General features: G+C 42.3%; 1 protein-coding gene and 1 pseudogene across 1 annotated transcript; both read right to left on the bottom strand.

The window, feature by feature from the left end:
• Positions 1–964: 964 nt before the first annotated feature.
• On the bottom strand, positions 965–1,867 carry LOC104447566 (probable F-box protein At4g22030). The gene has a single exon (XM_010061287.2). The coding sequence runs from the start codon at positions 1,865–1,867 to the stop codon at positions 965–967; it is 903 nt and encodes a 300-aa protein (XP_010059589.2).
• Positions 1,868–19,901: 18,034 nt separating this feature from the next.
• On the bottom strand, positions 19,902–22,552 carry LOC104445693 (annotated as a pseudogene).
• Between the last annotated feature and the right edge of the window lie 1,299 nt (positions 22,553–23,851).

The following is a 23,851-nucleotide window of genomic DNA, read 5'->3' as shown; positions in this document are numbered from 1 at the left end:
TCGCCGGCCTCGCCCGACCTTGCCGATCAAGCCATGGGCAAGGGCCGGCGAGGCTCAACCTCGCCCGAGATTCGGCGAGGGCGAGCCTCACCCATCGCCCATGGCTGGATCCAGCAAGGCGGCCATGGGCGAGGCTCGCCCTCGCCGGATTTGGCGAGGTCAAGCCTCGCCGGCCCTCGCCCATGGCCGCCTCGCCGAGATCAAGCCATGGGCGAGGCTCACCCTCGCCCCTCGCCGAATGCGGCGAGGCTCGCCGCCCATGGCCGACGAGGGCCGGCGAGGCTCGACCTCGCCCGATCCGGCGAGGTCGGCCTCGCCCTCGCCGACGGTCGCTTCGGCCGATCGCCATCCGGCGACCGGCTAGAGGAAAAAATAAAAATATTAAAAGTATTTAAAAAATATTATTAAAAATTGTCCACGTCAGCGCCGATCATGCCACGTCAGCCGGCCGGCGTCCAGTCAGCAAAATCCGGCTAAAATTGGCCGGAAAGGACTGAATTGGCACAACTTAAAAAGGTTTAGGACTGAATCGGCACCAAAAAAAGGTTTATAACTAAATTGGTACAAAGGCAAAAGGTTTAGGACTTTTTGACACTTTTCCCCTTTGAGAAGTGAAACACTTGATTTTTCACATTTTACATGCAATAGTGATGGATACATTTTGTCTTAGAAAAGCCTCTAGTACCAAATTTTGTTACCATGATATATAATAAAAGCATTGTCCGTTTCGACATTTATTTACACAAGCAAACTAAAAGGAATCAATAAAATCAACAGGCTAAATAATTAAGGAAATGATTTGGGGTTGTGAAAATCAGACCCGCATATCAATTAATGCTTTTAATTAATTATTTTGTGGAATTAATTGATACAATTATGCACCAAGAGATAAATAAAGAATCTTGTTAATGAGCCTCATTGTTCAAGTATAGCATATACGCTGTATATCTTTGTTCAAAGGAGTTCAGAAAAGCTGGCTTCCAAACTCATCCACCTCTTCTATACCAGAAGCCCTTGATTTTTTTGCTAAATCTCGGAGCTGTGACAAGCTCTGCCCCAGCTTCATCGCCACCTTCATCTCGAACATCTCTCCGTTCTCTCTCTTGCTGTAGTCGCTCTCTTCTAGCGTCGCTTTGATCGTCTCTTCCCTAAGATCGAAGAACCCTGCATAGTTTCTGTACATCTCCACGACCATACCAACTTGACCTCCATGCTCGATGACGTTGATGATAGCCGCCATTGCACCAGCAATGGCCGCCACCGTCATGGCTGTCAAGCCACCAAAGGCTGATCCGGCCACAGCCATGCCGGCCAGCAAAGGAGCAGAAACCGCCATCATCTTATTCAATTTTAGGGCCAAATTCCCGAGCCTCAAGTACTCTTGCTTGTCTTTGCTCTTGAGGACTTGGACGATGGCTCTCATCTCCACTTCTAGCTCCTCGCTCCATCCGTTTCGCTCTGTGTTTGTGACGGTTTTGCGCCCTCGGGATTGGCCGCGGTTGTTGAAAACCCTAGGCCACCATGCGGCAGGCTCAAATTTCATGGGGAACTTCTCGAGCATCGCTCCAAGCAGAGGCAGTGGATAAGCCCTATCAAGGGCCAGCACCTTCTCTTTCGTGTCCTCTACGTCTGATTCAGTCGAGGATTGGAGGGCGAGCATCGACTTGATCTCGCTCTGGAGCTGCTTGAACAACCTTGAGGCATTGCGTTGCTCTTCAGCCAGTTGTAAGGGCTGGATTTTGCTCATTACAAGTGACATCCCAGTGGACACTGTAAACAAGAGAACGGAGCATGCTCTCAGTGATAGAGCCGGCAGATCCACAGCCATCGCAGCCATCGCCGCCACGGTGGTGGCAGTGAGAGTCATTGTATTGACCGAGTTCAACAGGAGTTCCATTTGTCTCGCTGCTCGCCGATGTTTTCATGCATCTCCACTCTATCTTCGACATCCTCCAAGATCGCTTAGAGATTCTTTGTGATTGGAGCACTTGGATGATCAGTGAGGCCCCATTTGGTTTGGCTTTCCCAAGGGGCTTTGGACCCCTAAAGCTCATTGGAGAAAATATTTTGCATTTGGTTCATACTTTTGAGTCTCCATTTGCCAAATGCTTGCATTTGGAATGCTGAAAGCCCAAAGCAGGTCCGGACCTGCTTTGGCTTTCAGCATTTTCAAAATGCTAGTCTAAGGTTTAATGAAATTTTTTTCCAATATTGCTCTTACTGATAATCATGTTTTCCTCTTTTGCCCTCGCAAAATATTGTTCATCATCTTCTTCCTTCTTCCTCGCGAAGCTCCTGCCTTCCTCGCGAAGCTCAACCAGAGGGTGGTGCTTCGTCGTGAGTGGCCAGATTTGGCCGCCGGGGGACCAGATCTGGCCGCCGAGAAGCCTCGCTTGAGGTTGCGCAACCTCAGGCGAGGTGGCCTGAGGTCGGGCGATCTCGAGCGTCGCCCGGGTCACACAACCCAAGTGCCGCCACCTAAGGTCGAGGGACCCAGGCAACACCGCCTGAGGTTGCGTAGCCTCAGGTGGCGTCGCCTAGGTCGCTCGACCTCAGGCGCAACCCAGCCACTTGAGGCAACACGACCTCATGTGGTGTCGCCTGAGGCCGTGCAACCCAGGCGTCACCTAAGGTTGGCGAGCCACCTCCCCCACCGCCACCAACCGCCTCCCCACCACCACCACCACCATCATGGGAGCAACTACATCTCCTCCTCCCTTTTCTTTTGTTTTCTTTTTTTCCTTTTTCTTATCACCTTAAAGCTGCTTTGCAAAATATACATAAAAATGAGTTTCCAAACACATTTGCATTCATAAAATGTCCACTCATTCAAAATTACTTGGGGAAATGCAAAGCCATTTCCCCAAAATTGAACTAAACGGGCCCTGAGTCTGAGTTTCGAGGGCTTCAGGGGTTGGATCGAAGCGTCGATCGTTCGCTTCAAAGAACAACCCAAAGAGGAAGAGGAAGAAGAAAAATAAGAAACTAGTAGAGAGTAAGCTTGTAAAGCAGCCATTAAGGAATCGATGGTTTTTGAGAGGATTGCTTGAGGAAAAAGAGGAAATCTGCCGATCGGAGAGAGGGTCTTCCTGTAAGATTTGCGACGGAGAGATAGACGGTATTTATGGAAGTCGGTATTGGCGACTGGTGAGGTCTGTACTGAAATGATGTTCATGGGTTTCAACCGTTGGATCGGAATAGGAATCTGAAAACCCCCGGTCGATCCGACGGTGGTGATTTGTCGTCACTTGGGTGCCATTGGCGAACCACGTGCTTTTGATCTTGACTCACCTAGTCAAGTAAGTTGAGAAGGTTCCCGAAAGAAGAGATCGATCGAGGTGGGTGAGGACGTCCATGCACCACTTTAATTTTCGAGACAAATTGGCTTACATTAGCATAGAAAATTATGAAGACTTTATCTAACGATGAGTCAGCACGGTTTCAATCCCTGGACCGATAGTAGATTCTTCTGTCTTGTTCTAAACAACTGCTCCCTTTCGTTTTTTTATTTATTTATTTATTTTATTTCCCTCCGTTTGTCTATTAAAAATTTGATGGAGTTGCCAAAGTGGGTCGTCATGATACTATTTTTTTATTTCCCTCGCGCGGGAAGGGTCGATCACCGGCTGGAGCAGCGGCTCGTATCCGAGTTCAGATGCCATTCGATGACGCCGGAGGTATGCGGTGGCAAAAGGCGTTGTCTCCTCTAAGGTATGTTTGGACGCTTTGGGTTGCGAGGTCTTGACGATATGTATTGAGATGTGTATGGACGGTTTATGTAGAAAATCAAGCCGATTACGGAACAAGTTTATAGTTTTTCTTTTCGATTTGTCCTTTTATTTGGATTTTGCGGTGAAGTTTAGTCAAGCAACTTGATCTCAGTTTAATAGATTTTCAAGAACATATGCCGGGAGCAGGGCGAATGGAAATGGACGTTTCCCACAAAGAGCCAAAACGTGAGGAGGAGAACCTTCCCGCCCTTCGTTGAGTGTTACTTCCACCCGTTCCATTTCTGTCGAGTCATGATGACATGACAATTGCTAACTTTTGTTTTCTTTTTCTTTTTTTCTTTTCTTTTTTTTACGATAAAGTTATCTTGATTGTAAGTGTTGAGATCATACGCATGTGAGGTACACCGAGCCTAAGGATATGTCGCCGGCGATCCGATGCCTGCCCTTCGAGCTCGACCGCGTAGCTCAGCAGCCGCTCTCCCCCATCTCTCTCTCTCTTCCACCACCTCCACACAGCTACCCGCCCAATTGTGTATCGCCTGCAAAAGAGCATCCCTGAAAAGTCTGTCCCTGTCAAGATGCGATCCCGACGCTATCATCGGTCCAAAATTAACGAGGTTATATCAGCGGTTCATAGTAATTCAAAGCATGTTCGCTGCTGCGCATGAACATGAGAGGGTGCTCAGATGCACCAGCGAAGAATGAGGCAGGTCCTATGCAGACTCGATCTATGCAGATTGTCATAATCATGGCCATTGATCTAAGTGAGTCCCATTGTGCAGTCCGCACAATTGATAGCTATGATCATGTTAGTAATACTTTTAGAGGGGAATCAATTTGAATGAAATTGAGGTACACAGTATGTGTAAAAGTGGCAATTACTCTGTACCAACAATGTGTTTGCTGAGATGGTAAGGGAACATATAGTTGTCATGGTATGCCACTATGCATTCAAGTGGTCAAACGTGCATCAAGCTTGTGAATTCATAAAACCTAACATGATCCTTATTTAAGTCTCCCTCTCTATATGCAAAAATTGTTCGCATTAATGCTAGCCAACCACAGATAGGCCATGTCGGACGGCCGATATTGACTAAACTATCATGTTAGCAATTTCCGATCAAACTTAACTGGAATGATTATATTGACAAATCGTCAAAAGTTTTATGACTAAATTAACAAAATTGAAAAGTTTATGACTAATTTGGTCGTCATATAATAAGTTTACAGCTTTTCGGATAATTATCCCCATAACTATAATGGACTATCATAAAATGTCTCATATATAGTGAGTCTTTCTTTAGCTAACACAAGGTAATTTTGCTATAAATGGCTGCCCATATACAGAAAAATTCCTAACAAAGCTCATTTACGTGCATGCTCTTCGCTTGCTACTAGTGCTCTGTTTGGTAAGGGGATGGGTGGTCTTGGAATCATTGACATGAAGTTTTATCATCGCCTTTTGTCACATGAATACCCCGAAGATCGCTCTAATGAACAATTTAGAAGTTTATGATACTAAAACATGCGCAATTCCCATTAATTGGGTGACAGTACATGACAGTTCTTGGCAACTTGTTGAGGCCGGTTGCCGTATCGAAGATGAGCGGAAACCAGTACAGGCAAGCAATCTTCTCAACCATAACATTAGGACATGAAAACGACATCAGCTTTGGCTCCATTCTATAGATCCGTATCAACAAAGTCTACTTTTCTTAGGCCTAGAAGATCTCTTGATTTGGTATTCCCTATAGTGTTATTTGCTGCTATTAGTTTATCGTTAACTCTTGTTTGTTTGTGCATTTGGCATCGGATTCTGCCACATCAAGTTCATATCGCAACTGAAAGTTTCGTGTTGTGTTTCCATATATGCGCCCGGATTTTGAAACTGGAGACAAAATTGATGCAAAGGCTATAAAATGTTTTTTTTTCCCCATTCATTGGATATGGTTTTGACCATTTCGGCAATTAGCTTTGATATGAATAAAATAGGAAACTAACAAAAATTGATGATGTTAGGGTCAATGAAAGTATGTTGTACAAAGACAAATATGTGGTAGGATCTAGGGTGAGGAAACAAACAAATTACAACTGGTACATGACGAAAGACGGGAGTCGAGATCCTACTTTTTACGCAATCTCTGTAAAATGTTGAACATTAATTACACAATTTTTTTGCCACGCATTTCATCTAGATTTTATAAAACTAAACTTGTACACTTTCCCAAACCTTGTGTTGGTTGAACATGATAAAACATTCATGTTGCTCTCTGATCTCTCCTGTGAACTAAATCATTGGACCTACAGTCGATTCATTTATTATATACGTAAATCCTAGATGCAAAAAATATGCCGAAGTTGTTCCTTATTAATTGGGTGACAGTACATGACAATTTTATGTTAGCTTGTTGATGCCAGTTGTAATATTAAAGATGAACGGAAAAAAGTTAAGACGCATACAATCTTCTCAAGCATATCTTTGAAAAAAAAAAATGAAAAGGACATCGGCTTTGGCTCCATAGTAAGACAATATCAACAAAGTCTACTTATATTAGGCTTACATTGCTCTTTCAAATTTCTATTAAGCCTATATTTATTTATTGCTATTAGTTTATTATTAACTCTCGTTAGTTTGTGCATTTCTTCTTCATGACGTCACCCTCGTTCCCTTAATTTAGTGTTTCTTTCTTCCTCATTGTCATTTTGCAGGCAACGACATCCATTTTATGGAATATTTTTCTGAGACCAAACTTTCAAGGGTTTATTATAATACGAATATTAAATGTGCAGATTTTTCGCGATCATACTCTTTGACTATACATACAGTAATCATTGACGAATGAAGTAATGAACTGAAGTTACTAGTAAAGTATAAAAGGCTTACTTGTGATAGGTTAAATTTTTGAGTGTACCCTTCTAAAAAAGATTTTTCATACGCAAGACATGACCTTTTAGTGTATGCTGCATTTAATTCAAAGACTGATTGGACATTGCTAGAAAGATGCGAGGGAGGCAGTGTCATTTGTAGTTAAGAACCATGGATTAGAGAGGCTAGATAGACATTTCCCCGCCAAGTATTGATGTGGAGGTGACCTAAACACAAGCTATTAGCCAAGGTTCCTTCCTCTTGTTTGTTTGTGCATTTTGTATAGATAACAATGTATGATGAGTCGGATTCACCTGTGAAGAATATAACTTGGGTGTTGTCCAAAATAACACTTGGAAAGAAGGCACTATAGAACAATTGGATGTATGAGATCAAAGAAGAAACCGATGGCAACAAGAGGAACAAGGGGAAATTTTTAGTAAAAAGTCTTCTCCAAATTTGTAGAACAATTTGATGTGAAGATTGCACTCCTCCTTGGTGACTTAGAGGAGGGAATATATATGGTATAATCAGAAGGTTTTCAAATTCTTGGTAAATAGAACTATGTTTGCAAGCTGAATGAAAGTCGATAAGAAATTTGACACATTTATGTGCGATAACGAGTTCACTAGATGTGAAATAGACTATTGCTATTACTTCAAGAAATATAATGGTTGCTATATTATTTTATTGTTGTATGTGAATGATATGATCACTACAAGATCTAGCACGGGGTAGATCAATAAATTGAAGCATCAATTGTCAAAGGAGTTTGAAATGAAGGACTTGAGAGCAACAACCTGGCAACTCAGATTCCTGGCATGAGGATCATGTGAGATAGATTAGAAGGATTTAAAAGTTGTCTCAAGAAAAGTGCATTTGAGAAGGTGTTGGATAAATTAGAGTTCGTTCTACAAAACCTAGAAGAGTGCCTTAGAGAAGTCACTCCAACCTCTTGAAGGAATAGTCATTAAAGACAAATGAAGAGCGGGAGGATATTATAAATTATTGAGATATATCCTTTGATTCTTTATATCTCTCAAAATTATGCATATATCTCCATTGATTGTGTATATCTCTAATTAATTTATAATTAATAAAGTTTGTAAATAGGCACATGGACTCTTCATTATGGCACATAGAGACACACTAAGATATACAGAATTTTCACAATTTTCTCTTCCACAGTATTCTTTATCTGTTAGTTTGTTGACGCCGGTTGCAATATTCAAGATGAGCGGAAACCATTTCATGCATGCTATCTTCTCAAGCATGATTAAAGACAAGGGAAAGGACATCAGCTTTAGCTCTATTCAAAGACACCGTATTATCAATGTCTACTTTCCCCAGGACCACGTCCATCTTCTAATGTATTATTCACTCGTAGTTTTATGTGTTGCTAACTCTTGCTTGTTTATCCATTTCCTCTCCATTCCGTCACCCTCGCTCCCTCAGTTTTGTTTTTCCCTTGCCGTCATTTTGCATGTAACGACCACAATTTTGAGGGTTTTTTTTTTCAAGATTTATTATATTATGAGTATTTAATCTCTAGGTGTTTCGCGATCATGCTCTCGGACAACGTATATAGTTTTCTTTGACAAACGGAGTTGAAAACTGAAGTTATTAGTAAAGAAGGAAAGGCTTGGCTGTGTTAGGTTAATGGCATGAGTGTTTCTTTCTACAAAAAGATTTTTCACACGTAGGCTATGATACTTTAGTATGCGCCGTATCTAATTAAAGACTGATTGAAGATTGCTTGAATATTACCATTTGTAGTTATGAACTATGCATTAGAGAGAGACATGAACCTATTCATTTGTAGTTAGGTTACACGCCAAATATTGATTAGGAGCATGACCTAAACACGAAGTTAGTAGCTTAATTTATTACATATTACCGATGGCATCTATATAGCCAATGTCACTTCCATGATGACAAAAGATGTTGCCTAAACTCATTTTGTCATATCGTGTGATAGATAGTTATCAAAATTCAGTCTCTATTAGAATGTCCAATAAAAAAAAAGGTGGAAGAAGACCACATGTATATAAAAATAAAAAAATGAAAAAAATAAACCTTATGTCACGCCCCGAATCTCGAGCGTGGCAACATCCCACCATGATCATGTAAATGCGACATTCCCAGGTAGTGTCGCCGACCCTATTCATTTATTATTGCGCAAGCGGAACGTATTATAAAATCCCTGACAATGAAATACGGGATAGAAAAGCATGAAGCAAATTCACAACCAATCACTTACATAAACCAACGGAGTTACAAACGAAGGCCTACATCCAAAAGTCTACAAAAGACCGGCTCTTAAAAATGAATTGTCCTACGACCTACAAGTCGGACACGTTCTCCAATCCTCATGACTTCACATCTGCAACTCCTCAAGGTCAACCAAAGCTATCTAGCCACTCCGTCCACCAGGGACCTGAAATTGTAATCTCCTAACTGAGATGAGACAATGTCTCAGCAAGTTCAACCCCCTAAACCCCTATTAGAAAGAAAGTACGCCCAAGGGTGGCCTAGCCACACAACATAGAAAACTTACCTCGCATCGGTTCCTTCCTGCAGGTTAGCACAGTTCATATCACTCAATCATATGCAGTAATAAGAACTTAAACAAACGGAACGCATTCACTTTCATATAACTAACAACCGCGGGGGTCCTGATTATAAGACTAAATCAATATGACACGTCACATTTCATGTCACACAATTCCGTCCCATAATCCGACACATCAACAACACTCAACATGCATTCCAATTGTTATTCACTGCCACACAAGGGCATAGCCTACTCGCAATCCGGCTATCTACTGGCATATAGCCAGGCATCGCCTCCCCACCTTGGAGCGTGGTTTCGTCAGTATGTCGACGGCATTCCCGAAAAAGCATGGGCCCAGAATCAACTGCGACCCGCAACCATTGCGTGGGCATCCCATATAGGGGCAAGTCCGGCTCAATAGCCTAGGACGATCTCCTCTTAATTATCACACAACAATTCATATTCGGCCCAGGACACTTTACATTTCACTCAATACTTCCACTTAAAATAGTGATCCCGGCCATTTTTCTTCATATTAAAAGTAGTCCAGAAATTAACTACGTGTGTGGGGGCACGTTAATTTCGATCCATAAAACCAATATCTCACTTTTTCAAGCCCCACTATTTAATATAATATTGAAAATCCAATTTTTGCATTAAAACCCGACACTTGGGTTTTATGAATAAAATCCATATTTATCACAATCAACACTCAATTTGCCACATCCATTCATCAAATTAAAATTCTAAATGCACAGTAGTGATCAGCACGAAATTCTAAGAAAATAAGGTCCCAAAATAATTTTCGAAATTTATTAAATAATTAAATTTATTCCAAAAATTAATTAAATAATAATATCCATATTTTTCACAATCCACACTCAATTTATAATATCCCATCAATTTCAAAATCTAACTATACAACAGAGACCGGCACGAAATTCTGAGAATTTATAGTCCCGACAAAATTTTCGAAATTTAATAAATAATTAAATTTATTCCGAAAATAATTAAATAATAATATTTTAATAATTTCGAATAATAATATATTATTTAATTATTTAATAATTTCGAGATATTAAGTAAATTCATTTATGTCAAATCAATGCTTATTCTAAATAAACCTACTTACCCTTAATTAAGCACACTTTAAATTAAAACACCACCTTAATCTAATCTACTCTTAAATAACCTAAACTAACAACCTAATAATACTTAACATAAACTAAACCTCCCTAAGCATAATTAACCCTCTAAGCGAGGTTTAGTGAGCTAAACTCACTGGATTAACGAACTGATCGAACCAAAACGACGAGGATGCCGAGGGGATCGACTTTTCTCAAGGTGGGCCGAGCATCCGAGGTCGGGAAGCCGGCCAAAACGGGCCAAGACCGGGCTGCCATACCCATTTTTTCCAGCTGCTGAGCTGGTGTCGAAGGAGGGGGAAACGGGCTGACTTGGGACTGAAACCAGCAGGGAAGACCGGCAGTGGCTTGGATGGGCCGGTGGGGAGGTCGACGGCGGCTCATGGCGGTGGAGACGAGCTCCGGCGACTCTTGGAACACACGGACCGAGGCTGAGATGCAGCTGGGCGTCGGCCAAGCGCAGGCAGCGACGGAGCACGAGACGACGAGCGGCGACGGGCGGAGGCGTGCGGCTGCTCCGACAATGCTGTTAGCTGCTCCAGCGTCTTCTCAGATCTGCTGGAGCGTCGAGCACAAGCTGGAGATGGAGGAGAGAGGCTACTTGATGGGCAGAGAAGAAGGAGAAAGGAGGGGGCCGACTAATGGCGGTCCGGTGAAGGCGTGCAACGGCGTGAGGCCCGACGGCTTGCTGGTTGATCTTCGCTGTTGCTAGCGTCCGAAGAAGAAGATGAAGAAAATGGAGGAGAGAGGGTCGACAGGAGAGAGGAAGGAGAGAGGGAGGAGAGAGAAGGAGGGGACCATTTTTTTCTCTTTTTCTCTTTCTTTAATCCAACAAAATGGCCCACCATGACATCATCAAGGGATGTCATACTCCACTATCTCCAAACCTCCCACAACAATCTTCAATGGGTCAAATTTCAATTTCCGCCGTGGCATACCAATTTTTAAACTTTGCACATCACATTCTTCAATTCTCTTCTAATTGAACCAAATTAAAGTCCATAAAATTAATCCAATGTCACCACCCTTCAATTCACATATTTACTTGACCATAGAACCATCTTGATCTCAAAAATACCACCAAAAGCGGGCCTACCAAATTTCTGAACCAAATTAACCATACCTTGATTATTTTGCTGAAAAGCTCGGTTTGCATGAAAAATCTTCCAAAGATGAGTCAATATTTCTAAAATGATTTGTGACACACCAAGACTTCCAATTTCTGAATTCGATCTCAATTTCACGGTTGATTTCACTCTGACACGATATTAGCGCGTCCTAATCTACCTGGTAGCTTTTAGATATTTTCATGCATTTGACCTGTGGTCGATCAAGCCACAATGTACATCTTTGACACATTAGCGACTCTCGGTTGTCAAGGTAATCTCAAAGTTTCAAATACGGACACAAGGTACCTAATCGACAGAAAAGTCGGTCCAATGCCGATCGACAAGAATTGTGCGATCTGGTGGAATCACCCACACTTAATCACATGCCTCTATCGAGTCGACCTATCTCCGATCTCTAATCGATTTTTAATTGTGCCGTAATGACCCTTACAGGTTAGCTCGGTCGAAAGGTCACTTTCTGGTTAAATTCTCGAGCCCGATGCATTAGAATCTCTTAACGGCTTCACCTTATAAACTTGTTTTCACATGAGTGGCCGACTCAAGAAAAAAAACTATATGCGTGCCAACGAAACGCCCTTCTCAATTTATTGAAAATAGAATCTGAAAATCAGGATGTCACAACTCTTCCCCTCTTATAAAAATTTCGTCCTCGAAATTTAAACCATTATACATCTTAAGCAAAAAGGTGGGGGTACAATTGTCTCATCAAATCTTTGGTTTCCCAAGTTGCTCCTTCAATACCGGTGCTACCAGATCACTACTATCTTGTCCAAATGACTTCGGATCCAAAATACTAAACACTTGCCCACTTAAAATTCCAAAGGTCTTCAACACAAAATCTGCGAAGCTAAACTGGCGATTCTGAGCGGTCTCTAAACCATCTTTGATAATTGCGACTGAATCACTCATTTCTGAACAAACTCTGGACTTGCGATTTTCTGATTTCTGATCTCATCTCAACCGACTGAAATCCTGTACACTCTGCTCTGCACTGATTAGAAAGAAACTATCTGACTGATCTGCTGAAACTGGGAACCTCTGGTCAAGATCTGATATAACTCTGACACTAATCTTGGCCTGTGATCTTTCTTTCCTTGACTTCATCTCGACAATTGAAATTCTGCACTCTCTGCTATGCACTGCTTAAGAAAAAACCATCTGAAAGCTTTGCAAACTTGGAACATCTGATCTAGATTTGAAATACAATTCATCCCCGGCACTCCATGTAGATGATTTATATGATATACACACACACTTCAATATACCTATTCTAATCGAGATCTTTTCGTGCTGCACCAAGGTGAGTTGACTCTGATCATCTATCAACCACAACCCCATAAGGAATCAATACTCTTCCCGACTCCTTAATAAGCCTGTCATAACATTCCATCATGCTATACTTCCATTCCCACATAGGACTCTCTCAAGTATTTGAAAAAGTTTTCTTGGCTTACATTACCAAATTCTCACTTACAGATACATCAAACACTTACAACTTGTTCGGCGATATCTATCTTCATACTGATTTACCAATTCTGATGATGTAGATTCCGACTCATCTTCGTACTGTATGGACAACACTAAAGTTGCTATGATGAGCTTCCCATAAGATCTCTTCTTTAATCTCTGTATCGCCAATTACACACAATCGTCCTCAGAACCTTAGCGTTCTGCCTTCAGAAATCTGAAAATCAATCTCTCTCTCATCTGCATTCTCTTATAGAATCTTTTGAATTTATGAATCTATCCACTGAAGCGTTTTGATTCTGATTTGTATTCTTGGCTCAATTCTGAGGGTGGTCATAAGATTCAAAAGGTAGCATACCTTAGATTTGAAAACTGAATTTCAGACTTCGAGTAAGATCCAATCCTTGAGTACCAACTGTGCAACTAATGACTCTCTACTCAGTGCATCTGTAACTTTGCTCACCTTTTCGGAGTGATACGAAATATCATAGTCATAATCCTTAAGGAGTTCCATCCAGCGATGCTGTCTCATATTCAAATCCTGAGATCTCAACTGACGGGACGCGTATGCAACAACCCTATCATGTTGCCTTAGTACGCAACCCAGTCCTCTAAACGACCCATCACTGTAGATCTCGCATCCTCCAAGACCAGATGGAATGGTCAACTTCTGCTTAAGCTCTTGGAAACTACACACGCACTTACCTGACCACACAAACTTTTCTTTCTTCTTCAGAAGTCTTGTCAATGGCGATGCTAACACTGAAAACCCCGTATACGAACTGTCTGTAATACTTTGCTAAACCCAGAAACTTCTTATATGTGTCATTGTAGTCAATCTCGGCCAACTGTTCACTGCTTTAATCTCGGACGGGGTCTACGAAGATTTCTTCGCCTGAAATCACGTGACCTAGGAACGCAATACAAGTTATCTAAAAATCTCACTTGCTAAACTTAGCGTAAGATTCAAGAGCCCTCAAGGTCTGAAGTATCATCTTCTAATGTCTCTCGTGCTCGTCAGCACTCTTTGAACACACCAGGTTAACTTTCAATGAACACGATCACAACTGATTTAAGTACCTTTAAACATTCTGCTCATAAGATCCAAACAAATAGCTAAGTTATCCGTCAAACCACACGGCATTACAGTGAACTCATAATGCCGTATCGAGCGCAAGATGCTAACTTCGGTATGTCTTTCATCCTGATTCTCAACTGATGATACCCTGACCTTTAGTCGATCTTGAGGAATATCGACATACAAACACAACGAACCAACTTTCTTCTTCATGAATAGAACAGGTGCTCCCCAAGGTGATGCACTGGAACGTATGAATCCCCTATCCAATAATTCCTGCATCTACACTTTCAGTCCTTTTAACTCAGGTAACACCATCCGGTAAGGAGCCTTAGGGACTGGCTCTATTCCGGGTGCTAATTCAATCATGACTCTATTTCTCTTCCTGACAACAAACGTGGCAATTCTTCAGAAAATACCTTAGAAAACTTATGTACCACGATTATGTTCTCCATATTTGGCCCCTCAACTGACGCATCCATTACAGTTGTCATGTAGATTCAATAACCAACAACCAGAATCAGGTCATCTTCAGTGACGAATAGCAAGGATCAAAGTTCCTCTTCGACTTTCAGTGATTCAAAACGTTCGCACGCTAACTGAACAAACTGAATTATATTACTACCACGATTCAAAACAACAGAAAGCTCCTTGAGCCAAACCTTTTTATAAATGACTTTCAAGTCATACTTAAGCAAATCATTTCAAGTACAACTATAATCAGAGATTCACATTTCTATTATCTTATTACCACAACGAAAATCCTACAACCCTTACTGAAAATTCTGCTGCACTACTCTGATAAAAACATCTCAAAAACATTCTTCCCTTGGTCAATGCTTGATCGACCCATTCATGCTCTTCCAGCCATCCTAGTGGTGTCCTATCTGCAGTAACAGTGCTTACGCTCTCCTGAACTTACACGGACAGTTCCTAACCTGATGGCCATGCTGGCCATATTCAAATCATGCTCCCTTTTTACTCTAACACCAGGCTGACTCATGCCTCCTTTCCACAAACTCGGCACACAATCAGTGAGTCCTCTACCTCCCATCAAGTGACATCATGCACCCTTCCTTGCACTAGGGTCCATTCCAAGTACCCCACTAAACATCCTAAAGCATGCTTCCTCTGTTCTTTTCTATCGACGGCGGTGATAAAAATAGCTGTGACTCCATCTATCTATACGGACCATCTTTGATCAAATGACCTTACTGGCGACACATGTAACAAGTCATTTCCCTCTTACAATACAGAACTGATCCGTGTCTTTTCTTACAGACATGACACACATCTATCGAGTTGGGCTTTGACCTTCCAATTCTACTCTTCCGGTTGGGTGAAACAGGGCACCTTTCTTATGACATCGGCCTTTCTCCCCAATCGATTTCCATTTCTGTCTAAACTGAACTTTGACTTAGATACGGTGGCTTGATCCTCGATCACAACTCCAGATTGGGCCTCAACAGGCGTGGAAATAACAATGGTCACAACACTGGCAGCAGTAGAAACAACGGCAATAGCAATGGCTCGGTCCTGAGCTTACTGACCCAAAACACTTCCCAAAGACTCTAGCGCCTAAACAATCCCGTCGAATCTAAGATCATTCGGTGCTGCTACACTCTTAGTACCAACTCATGGTGGTACTCTCACACTCGCGCTGGTCTAAGCCTGCTCTCTACCTCGGGTACCAACTCATGTCAGCGTCCTACCCCGAGATACAGGTCCTACTGACCTCATCCAAGGAGCTCTCCACTCCTAATCACTCATCCTACAGGCTCTTTATAGACACATGTTTTCCGATTCCAACATCAGGTTAGAATTTGAGTGACCCCACAAACAAGTTATCAATCAGCTATCACTCACATGCATCAGCATATTAAAAGCCTTTCCTACTAACTATCCCATGACTCATTGCACCTTATCACTCCATACATAGACCATGCTTTGATACCACTTAAACGGGGATATCACGCCCCAAACCTCGAGCGCGCCAACACCCCACCATGATCATGTAAATGCGACATTCCCAGGTAGTGTCGCCGACCCTACTCATTTCTTATTGCGCAAACGGAACGTATTATAAAATCCCTGACAATGAAATATGAGATAGAAAAGCATGAAGCAAATTCACAACCAATCACTTACATAAACCAATGGAGTTATAAACGAAGGCCTACAGCCAAAAGTCTACAAAAGACCGGCTCTTAAAAACGAACTGTCCCACGACCTACAAGTCGGACACGTTCTCCAATCCTCATGACTTCACATCTGAAACTCTTCAAGGTCAACCAAAGCTATCTAGCCGCTCCGTCCACTAGGGACCTGAAATTGTAATCCCCCAACCGGGATGAGACAATGTCTCAGCAAGTTCAACCCCCTAAACCCCTATTAGAAAGAAAGTATGCCCAAGGGTGGCCTAGCCACACAACATAGAGAACTTACCTCGCCTCGGTTCCGTCCTGCAGGTTAGCATAGTTCATATCACTCAAGCATATGCAGTAATAAGAACTTAAACAACCGGAACGCATTCACTTTCATATTACTAACAACCGTGGTGGTCCTGATTATAAGACTAAATCGTTATGACACGTCACATTCCATACCACACAATTCCGTCCCATAATCCAACACATCAACAACACTCAACATGCATTCCAATTGTTATTTACTACCACACAAGGGCATTAGCCTACTCGCAGTTCGGCTATCTACTGGCATATAGCCAGACATCGCCTCCCCACCTTAGAGCGTGGCTTTGTCAATACATCGATGGCATTCCCGAAGGAGCATGGGCCCAGAATCAACTGCGACCCGCAACCATTGCATGGGCATCCCATATAGGGGCAAGTCCGGCTCAACAGCCCAGGAAGATCTCCTCTTAATTATCACACAACAATTCACATTTGGCCCGGGACACTTTGCATTTACTCAATGCTTCCACTTAAAATAGTGATCCTGGCCATTTTTTTTTTCATATTAAAAATAGTCCAGAAATTAACTACGTGTGTGGGGGCATGTTAATTTCGATCCAGAAAACCAATATCTCACTTTTTCAAACTCCAATATTTAATATAATATTGAAAATCCAATTTTTGCATTAAAACCCGACACTTGGGTTTTTATGAATAAAATAGCTATTTATCACAATCAACACTCAATTTGCCACATCTATTCATCAAATTCAAATTCAAATTCTAAATGCACAGTAGCGATTAGCACGAAATTCTAAGAAATTAAGGTCCCAAAATAATTTTCGAAATTTATTAAATAATTAAATTTATTCCAAAAATTAATTAAATAATAATATCCATATTTTTTATGATCCACACTCAATTTATAATATCCAACCATCAATTTCAAAATCTGACTACACAGCAGCGACCGGCATGAAATTATGAGAATTTAGGGTCCCGACAAAATTTTCGGAATTTAATAAATAATTAAATTTATTCCGAAAATAATTAAATAATAATATTTTAATAATTTCGAATAATAATATATTATTAAATTGTTTAATAATTTCAAGATATTTAAATAAATCAAAAGTAAATTCATTTATGTCAAATCGAGGCTTATTCTAAATAAACCTACTTACCCTTAATTAAGCACACTTTAAATTAAAACACCACCTTAATCTAATCTACTCTTAAAACCTAAACTAACAACCTAATAATACTTAACATAAACTAAACCTCCCTAAGCATAATTAACTCTCTAAGCGAGGTTTAGTGAGCTAAACTCACTAGATTAACGAACTGATCGAACCAAAATGACGAGGACGCCAAGGGGATCGACTTTTCTCAAGGTGGGCTGAGCATCCGGGGTTGGGAAGCCGGCCAAAACGGGCCAAGACCGAGCTGCCAAACCCATTTTTTCCAGCTGCTGAGCTGGTGTCGAAGGAGGGGGAAACGAGCTGGCTTAGGACCAAAACTAGTAGGGAAGACTGGCAGTGGCTTGGATAAGTCGGTGGGGAGGTCGACGGCGGCTCATGGCAGTGGAGACGAGCTCCGACAGCTCTTGGAACGCACGGACCGAGGCTGAGACGCAGCTGGGCGTCGGCCAAGCGTGGGCAGCGGCGGAGCGTGAGACAGCGAGCGGCGACGGGCGGAGGTGTGCGGCTACTCCGACGATGCTGTTGGCTACTCCAGCGTCTTCTCAGATCTGTTGGAGCGTCAAGCACGAGCTGGAGATGGAGGAGAGAGGCTGCTCGACGGATAGAGAAGAAGGAGAAAGGAGTGGGCCGACTAACGGCGGTCGGGCGAAGGCGTGCAACGGTGTGAGGCCCGGCGGCTTGTTGGTCGATCTTCGCTGTTGCTGGCATCCGAAGAAGAAGATGAAGAAGATGGAGGAGAGAGGGTCAACGGGAGAGAGGAAGGAGAGAGGGAGGAGAGAGAAGGAGGGGACCATTTTTTTCTCTTTTTCTCTTTCTTTAATCCAACAAAATGGCCCACCATGACATCATCAAGTGATGTCATACTCCACTATCTCCAAACCTCCCACAACAATCTTCAATGGGTCAAATTTCAATTTCCGCCGTGGCATACCAATTTTTAAACTTTGCACATCACATTCTTCAATTCTCTTCTAATTGAACCAAATTAAAGTCCATAAAATTAATCCAATGTCACCACCCTTCAATTCACATATTTACTTGACCATAGAACCATCTTGATCTCAAAAATACCACCAAAAGCGAGCCTACCAAATTTCTGAACCAAATTAATCATACCTTGATTATTTTACTAAAAAGCTTGGTTTGCATGAAAAATCTTCCAAAGATGAGTCAGTATTCCTAAAATGATTTGTGACACACCCAGACTTCTAATTTCTGAATTCGATCTCAATTTCACGATTGATTTCACTCTGACACGATATTAGCGCGTCCTAATCTACCGGGTAGCTTTTAGAAATTTTCATGCATTTGACCTATGGTCGATCAAGCCACAATGTACATCTTTGACACATTGGCGAGTCTCGGTTGTCGGGGTAATCTCAAGATTTCAAATATGGACACAAGGTACCCAATCGACAGAAAAGTCAGTCCAGTGCCGATCAACAAGAATTGTGCAATCTGGTGGAATCACCCACACTTAATCACATGCCTCTGTCGAGTTGACCTATCTCCGATCTCTAATCGATTTTTAATTGTATCGTAATGACCCTTACAGGTTAGCTCGGTCGAAAGGTCGTTTTCTAGTCAAATTCTCGAGTCTGATGCATTAGAATCTCTTAACGGCTTCACCTGATAGACTTGTTTTCACATGAGTGGCCGACTCAAGAAAAAGAACTATATGCGTGCCAACGAAATGCCCTTCTCAATTTATTGAAAATAGAATCTGAAAATCGGGATACCACATCTTATAGATAAGTGATGTGGGATACTTTGACACCTCTCTCATCTAGAGACAAAGTAGGAGAGGATTTGACAAACAGGGTGTGGCGCATGTGAAAAAACTACGGCGGAACTTGGCTGTTATACCACATTAGAATGTCCAACCCAAAGCATAAGCTCATGAGGCGAGGCAAGCCAAATGTATCTAGGAGCACACGATCTCCATAAACAAGCGATGATGTGGGATACTTTAACATCATGAATGAATGACTTTTAAAATTCTTGAAGGCCACATTAAACAAAGACTCAGCTTTACGGAGTTTTTGAGTGATCAACAATCTATTAACAATCAAAACGATGTTGCTTTAATTTTAAGGGAAGAAGCTGGAATTGCATCCCTTAGAATTTGGCTACTTTCCTTTTAGGTAATCTTTTCGTGGATCAACCGATACGTTTGAATCTCTCCTATCTATCAAAGATTTGTATCAAGAAATTAAAGATGCTGAAAGTAGAAGAAGCAAGTTTCCTTAGCCCAAGTTCGAAGTGTACGCTTAGATCATCTCATACTACACACACTCGTGCGCACGGAGAGAGAGAGAGAGAGTACACAGGGTTAGCATATTTAAATTATAAATCACGCTGTCATTTTAAAGTTTAAGCTTTTAGATCAATTGATAGTGATCCCCCAAAATCGCACAAATACACTAATAAAATATCCCTGGGTATGAAGAGCATGTGCATTAAGCACAGCGGTTGCTCCGTGAATGACCTAAAGATACAAACCCGTCGCGACATACATGTATACTCTTCCTCAACCCCCCCTTAGTCATAAGTTACAGACTGGAAAAACCATCTGCGACTAGTTCCTCGCTCTCTTCCCCTTGTCAAAACGCAGGATCGGGTCGTCCTCGCGGAAGAGCCGCTCAGTGTTGAGCATGGTGAGCAGGATCAGGCCGAGGAGGACCAGGAACGAGAGCGCCGACAGCACGATCATGAGCCCCGAGGCAATCGGACCCTTCACCTCCTGCGCATACTCCGACGACGCCAAGGCGAGGAAGGTCAGCGGGAACGAGTACGCCCACCACGCGACGTTGAATTTCCTCATCGACTTCTTGAAGAGCGCCGGTCTGCATGCCTGTTTTGACACCACCACAAGACAAACCCTAGTTCAATAATTTATAACAATTTACCCAAGATTAAAGAACGCATGTCAACTGAAACCCTAATTTATTGGTCATACCCGGTATTGCGTCATCTCTTTCAAAAGCAGCTGGCGGAAGCTGTATATATTAAAGATTTTTGGAGGTATTAATTAATAAAGGATGAGTATTTTGTAATTGGGGTCAAAAGTCACGCAAGAAAGTTGCGTAACCCAGTTGCCTTAATCGAGGGGGACATTTTAGTTTATTGAATGTTTTTCTTGAGTGGGCTTGACATTTTAGACCCTTAAGCTATGGTACGATCCATACAATAGAGAGAGCCAATTTCCCGGTACACAATTTCCACGGACGAATCTGATGAAGGGGACAAGAGAGAGTGGAAAGAAAAGGTTGCTAAAGAAACATCATAGAAAAACATGTACCACATGTTTTCCTAGTCACTCCAAGTTATGAAATTTCCTCGTCCAAAGAAAGGAGAGATCGGTTGAGCTCGATGACTAAGTTTGTCCACTTCGACATTAGATGCGCACCACTTCAATTTTTGGGAAAAAAACTTGCTTGCATAAGCATCTTCTACTACAACTTGAAAGATTTTGGATAGATATTTAAACTTTATCTAATGATGGGTTGGCTATTTTGGGTAAATATTTATACTTTATCTAATGATGAGTCGGCACAATTTCAATCCCTGAATCAATACCAGATTCTTATATCTCGTTCTAAAAAACAGCTCCCTTTAGTTTTTTACTTATGTCCTTCCGTTTGTCTATTAAAAATTTGATGGATTAGAAAAGTTAGTTGTCACGATACAATCTATTATTGTAATCTACCAAGTTATAAGTATTTTGGAGATATGGTTTGGGAGAACTTTCGCCAGATCACCTCTTCAAAGCCTAGTCATGATACTAGTCGATTGAAGATATTATCTTATGAAATGCTAAATAAATAATGAATTTAACCTAGACGTACCCCGACACCAACAACATCGAAACTCGAGAGATCAGCAACCCTGCACAGATTTTTCTGTACTTTGATTGGTTGCAAATGGCCTGTTGCTGCTGCATGAAAGATTTGCGTATCAAAACTAGAGAGACGAAGGGAAGGTAAGTGCTGATTACCAGAGAGGTGAACAGAAAGAGGGAGAGGAAGAAGAGCATCTTCGACCAGATGTCGAACTCGCCGGCGATGGACTTCCAGGCGACGCTCGCCTTGCTCGGCGCGGCAAAGAAGAGGAAGAAGACCGGCCTCAGCATCGCCGGCAGCTTGTCGCCGCCGGACAATCGCTGGTACAAAGTGACGAACAGCACCAGGTAATGCGCCATCCCAAGCGAGAACATGCAGACCGCGGTCTCGCGCCACCCCATCTCGGCCGCGGCCCGCGCGCCCACCAGGTTCCCTACCACCGAGAGCTGGCTCGTCGGGTTGGCCACCAACGAGAGGAACCGCCTCTCGGTCGTGAACCACTGCCCGTAGACCTTTACGTCGAGCAGGATCACGGGGACTGCGAAGGCCCACCAGAGGAGCAGGTACAACGTCGTCTTCGGCAGGTCCGGCGTGAAGTCGGCCGCCTGGAGCAGCACGAGCCACGCTATCCACGGCGCGAACAGGTAGTTCACTCCGACGTGGTGCTGGAACTCCGCCCTCACCAGGCCAAAGTGAAAGAAACACCGGAGAATATAGAGGAACGAGAGGGAGATCTGGACCAGCAGAGCGAAGCCCCAGAAGATCACGAACGTCATGTGAGGGATCACATGGGAGAGATGCTCGAGGGGCAGCGAGTCGTCGGGCGTCGGCGACGGGCGGCGGAGGATCTTCCACAGCAAGGCCTGGCTCGCGAGGGAGAGGCTGATGCGGGAAGTAGCCGGCGTGGAGCCGGGTCAGGATGGACGATTTGAGCGTCTTGGCGACGGGGACGAGGTGGTGCTCGGGGGTTCTCGCGCGGGAAGGGTCGATCACCGGCTGGAGCGGCGGTTCGTATCCGAGCTCCGATGCCATTCGACGGCGCCGGAGGTTGCAGTGGCGAAAGGTGCTGTCTTCTCCAAGGTATGTTTGGACGCTTTGGGTTGCGAGGTCTTGACGATATATATTGAGATGTGTAGGGACGGTTTATGTAGAAAATCAAGTCGATTACGGAACGAGTTTATAGTTTTTCTTTTCGATTTGTCCTTTTATTTGGATTTTGCGGTGAAGTTTAGTCAAGCAACTTGGCCTCAGTTTAATAGATTTCAAGAATATATGCCCGGAGCAGGGCGAATGGAAGTGGACGTTTCGCACAAAGAGCAAAAACGTGGCAAGGAGACTCTCCCCGCCCTTCGTTGCAGTATATAGCAGCCGCTCTCCCCCACCTCTCTCTCTCTCCCACCACCTCCACATCGAGAAGTTGAGAACCTTGGAGATCTCCGGCTTGATGCCGTAATTATCTTAGGATTTTTTTCTTTATGAACTCATATTCAAAACATAATTTAACACTTTTTTGATTGGCGGCACTATTAAATTGAACGCACGGCATATGATCGCAAATGTTGAGAAGGAAGATATATGCACTTTCAAACAATCGTTTTCATGTCATGATCATGACACCTGTGTAATTGTCATTATTCTTTATAAACCAGTTTCACATTATGCTTAGTAAATCACTTAACATTACTCAATGAAAGCTATGTCTATGTCATGGTCCTTGTTTACCATTCAACATGATATGATTATATCACTTTTTTCTTTGCTTTTGTCTCGGTAACTTTCTCCCCTGCAAATCGACGATTGAATTCAAGGATTCGAGTGAGCATATGTTTATTTCTTCTATTGACCCCCCCCCCCCCCCCCCAAAAAAGCATAGATAATGAGACAGATTAATTAAAAGACACCGGTCAGGCCTTGGGATTTGTCTAGCCTACCAAGAACTTTGGGTTCAGCAGAAGTTGGGCCAGCTCACATATGGGTCCATTAAGGGCCTCTAATTATAATAATTAGAATTTTGGTAAAAATTCAATTGGGAAATAACGGAATCAGACTTTAAGACGCAAAACAACACTCGTCTTTAAAGAATTATTGACTCCACAACATTGCTAATGATTAATGGTAAAAATCCTTCAAGATACAATAAAATCTCAATAAAAATACTAGATAATAATTCTGGTATTTCTCCAAGAACTCTCAAAATGAAATAATTAAAAACAAGAGCTGTACTTTGAGAAAGAAAAATCAACAAGAAAAAAATGTGAGACAGAAAATGACAAATTTATATCAGTCTATAAGAATAGATGCTTTGGAAAAGGTTGCATTGTAAATAGATGCTTTCTCAAAAGACATAGTGAAAATTTGTATTATAAAAAATAATATTAAATAATAATTTTTTCTTCTAAATTTTATAACTTCTAAAAACTAA

Source organism: Eucalyptus grandis, chromosome 11, assembly GCF_016545825.1.
Source record: "Eucalyptus grandis isolate ANBG69807.140 chromosome 11, ASM1654582v1, whole genome shotgun sequence".
In the NCBI taxonomy this organism is placed as follows: Eukaryota; Viridiplantae; Streptophyta; class Magnoliopsida; order Myrtales; family Myrtaceae; genus Eucalyptus; species Eucalyptus grandis.
The sequence above is the reverse complement of the archived record's forward strand: the minus strand, read 5'-3'. Positions and strand labels throughout refer to the sequence as shown.

What these genes read in the sequence shown, in the direction of transcription:
- LOC104447566 (XM_010061287.2), bottom strand. Translation starts at nt 1,867, where the DNA reads ATGACTCTCACTGCCACCACCGTGGCGGCGATGGCTGCGATGGCTGTG.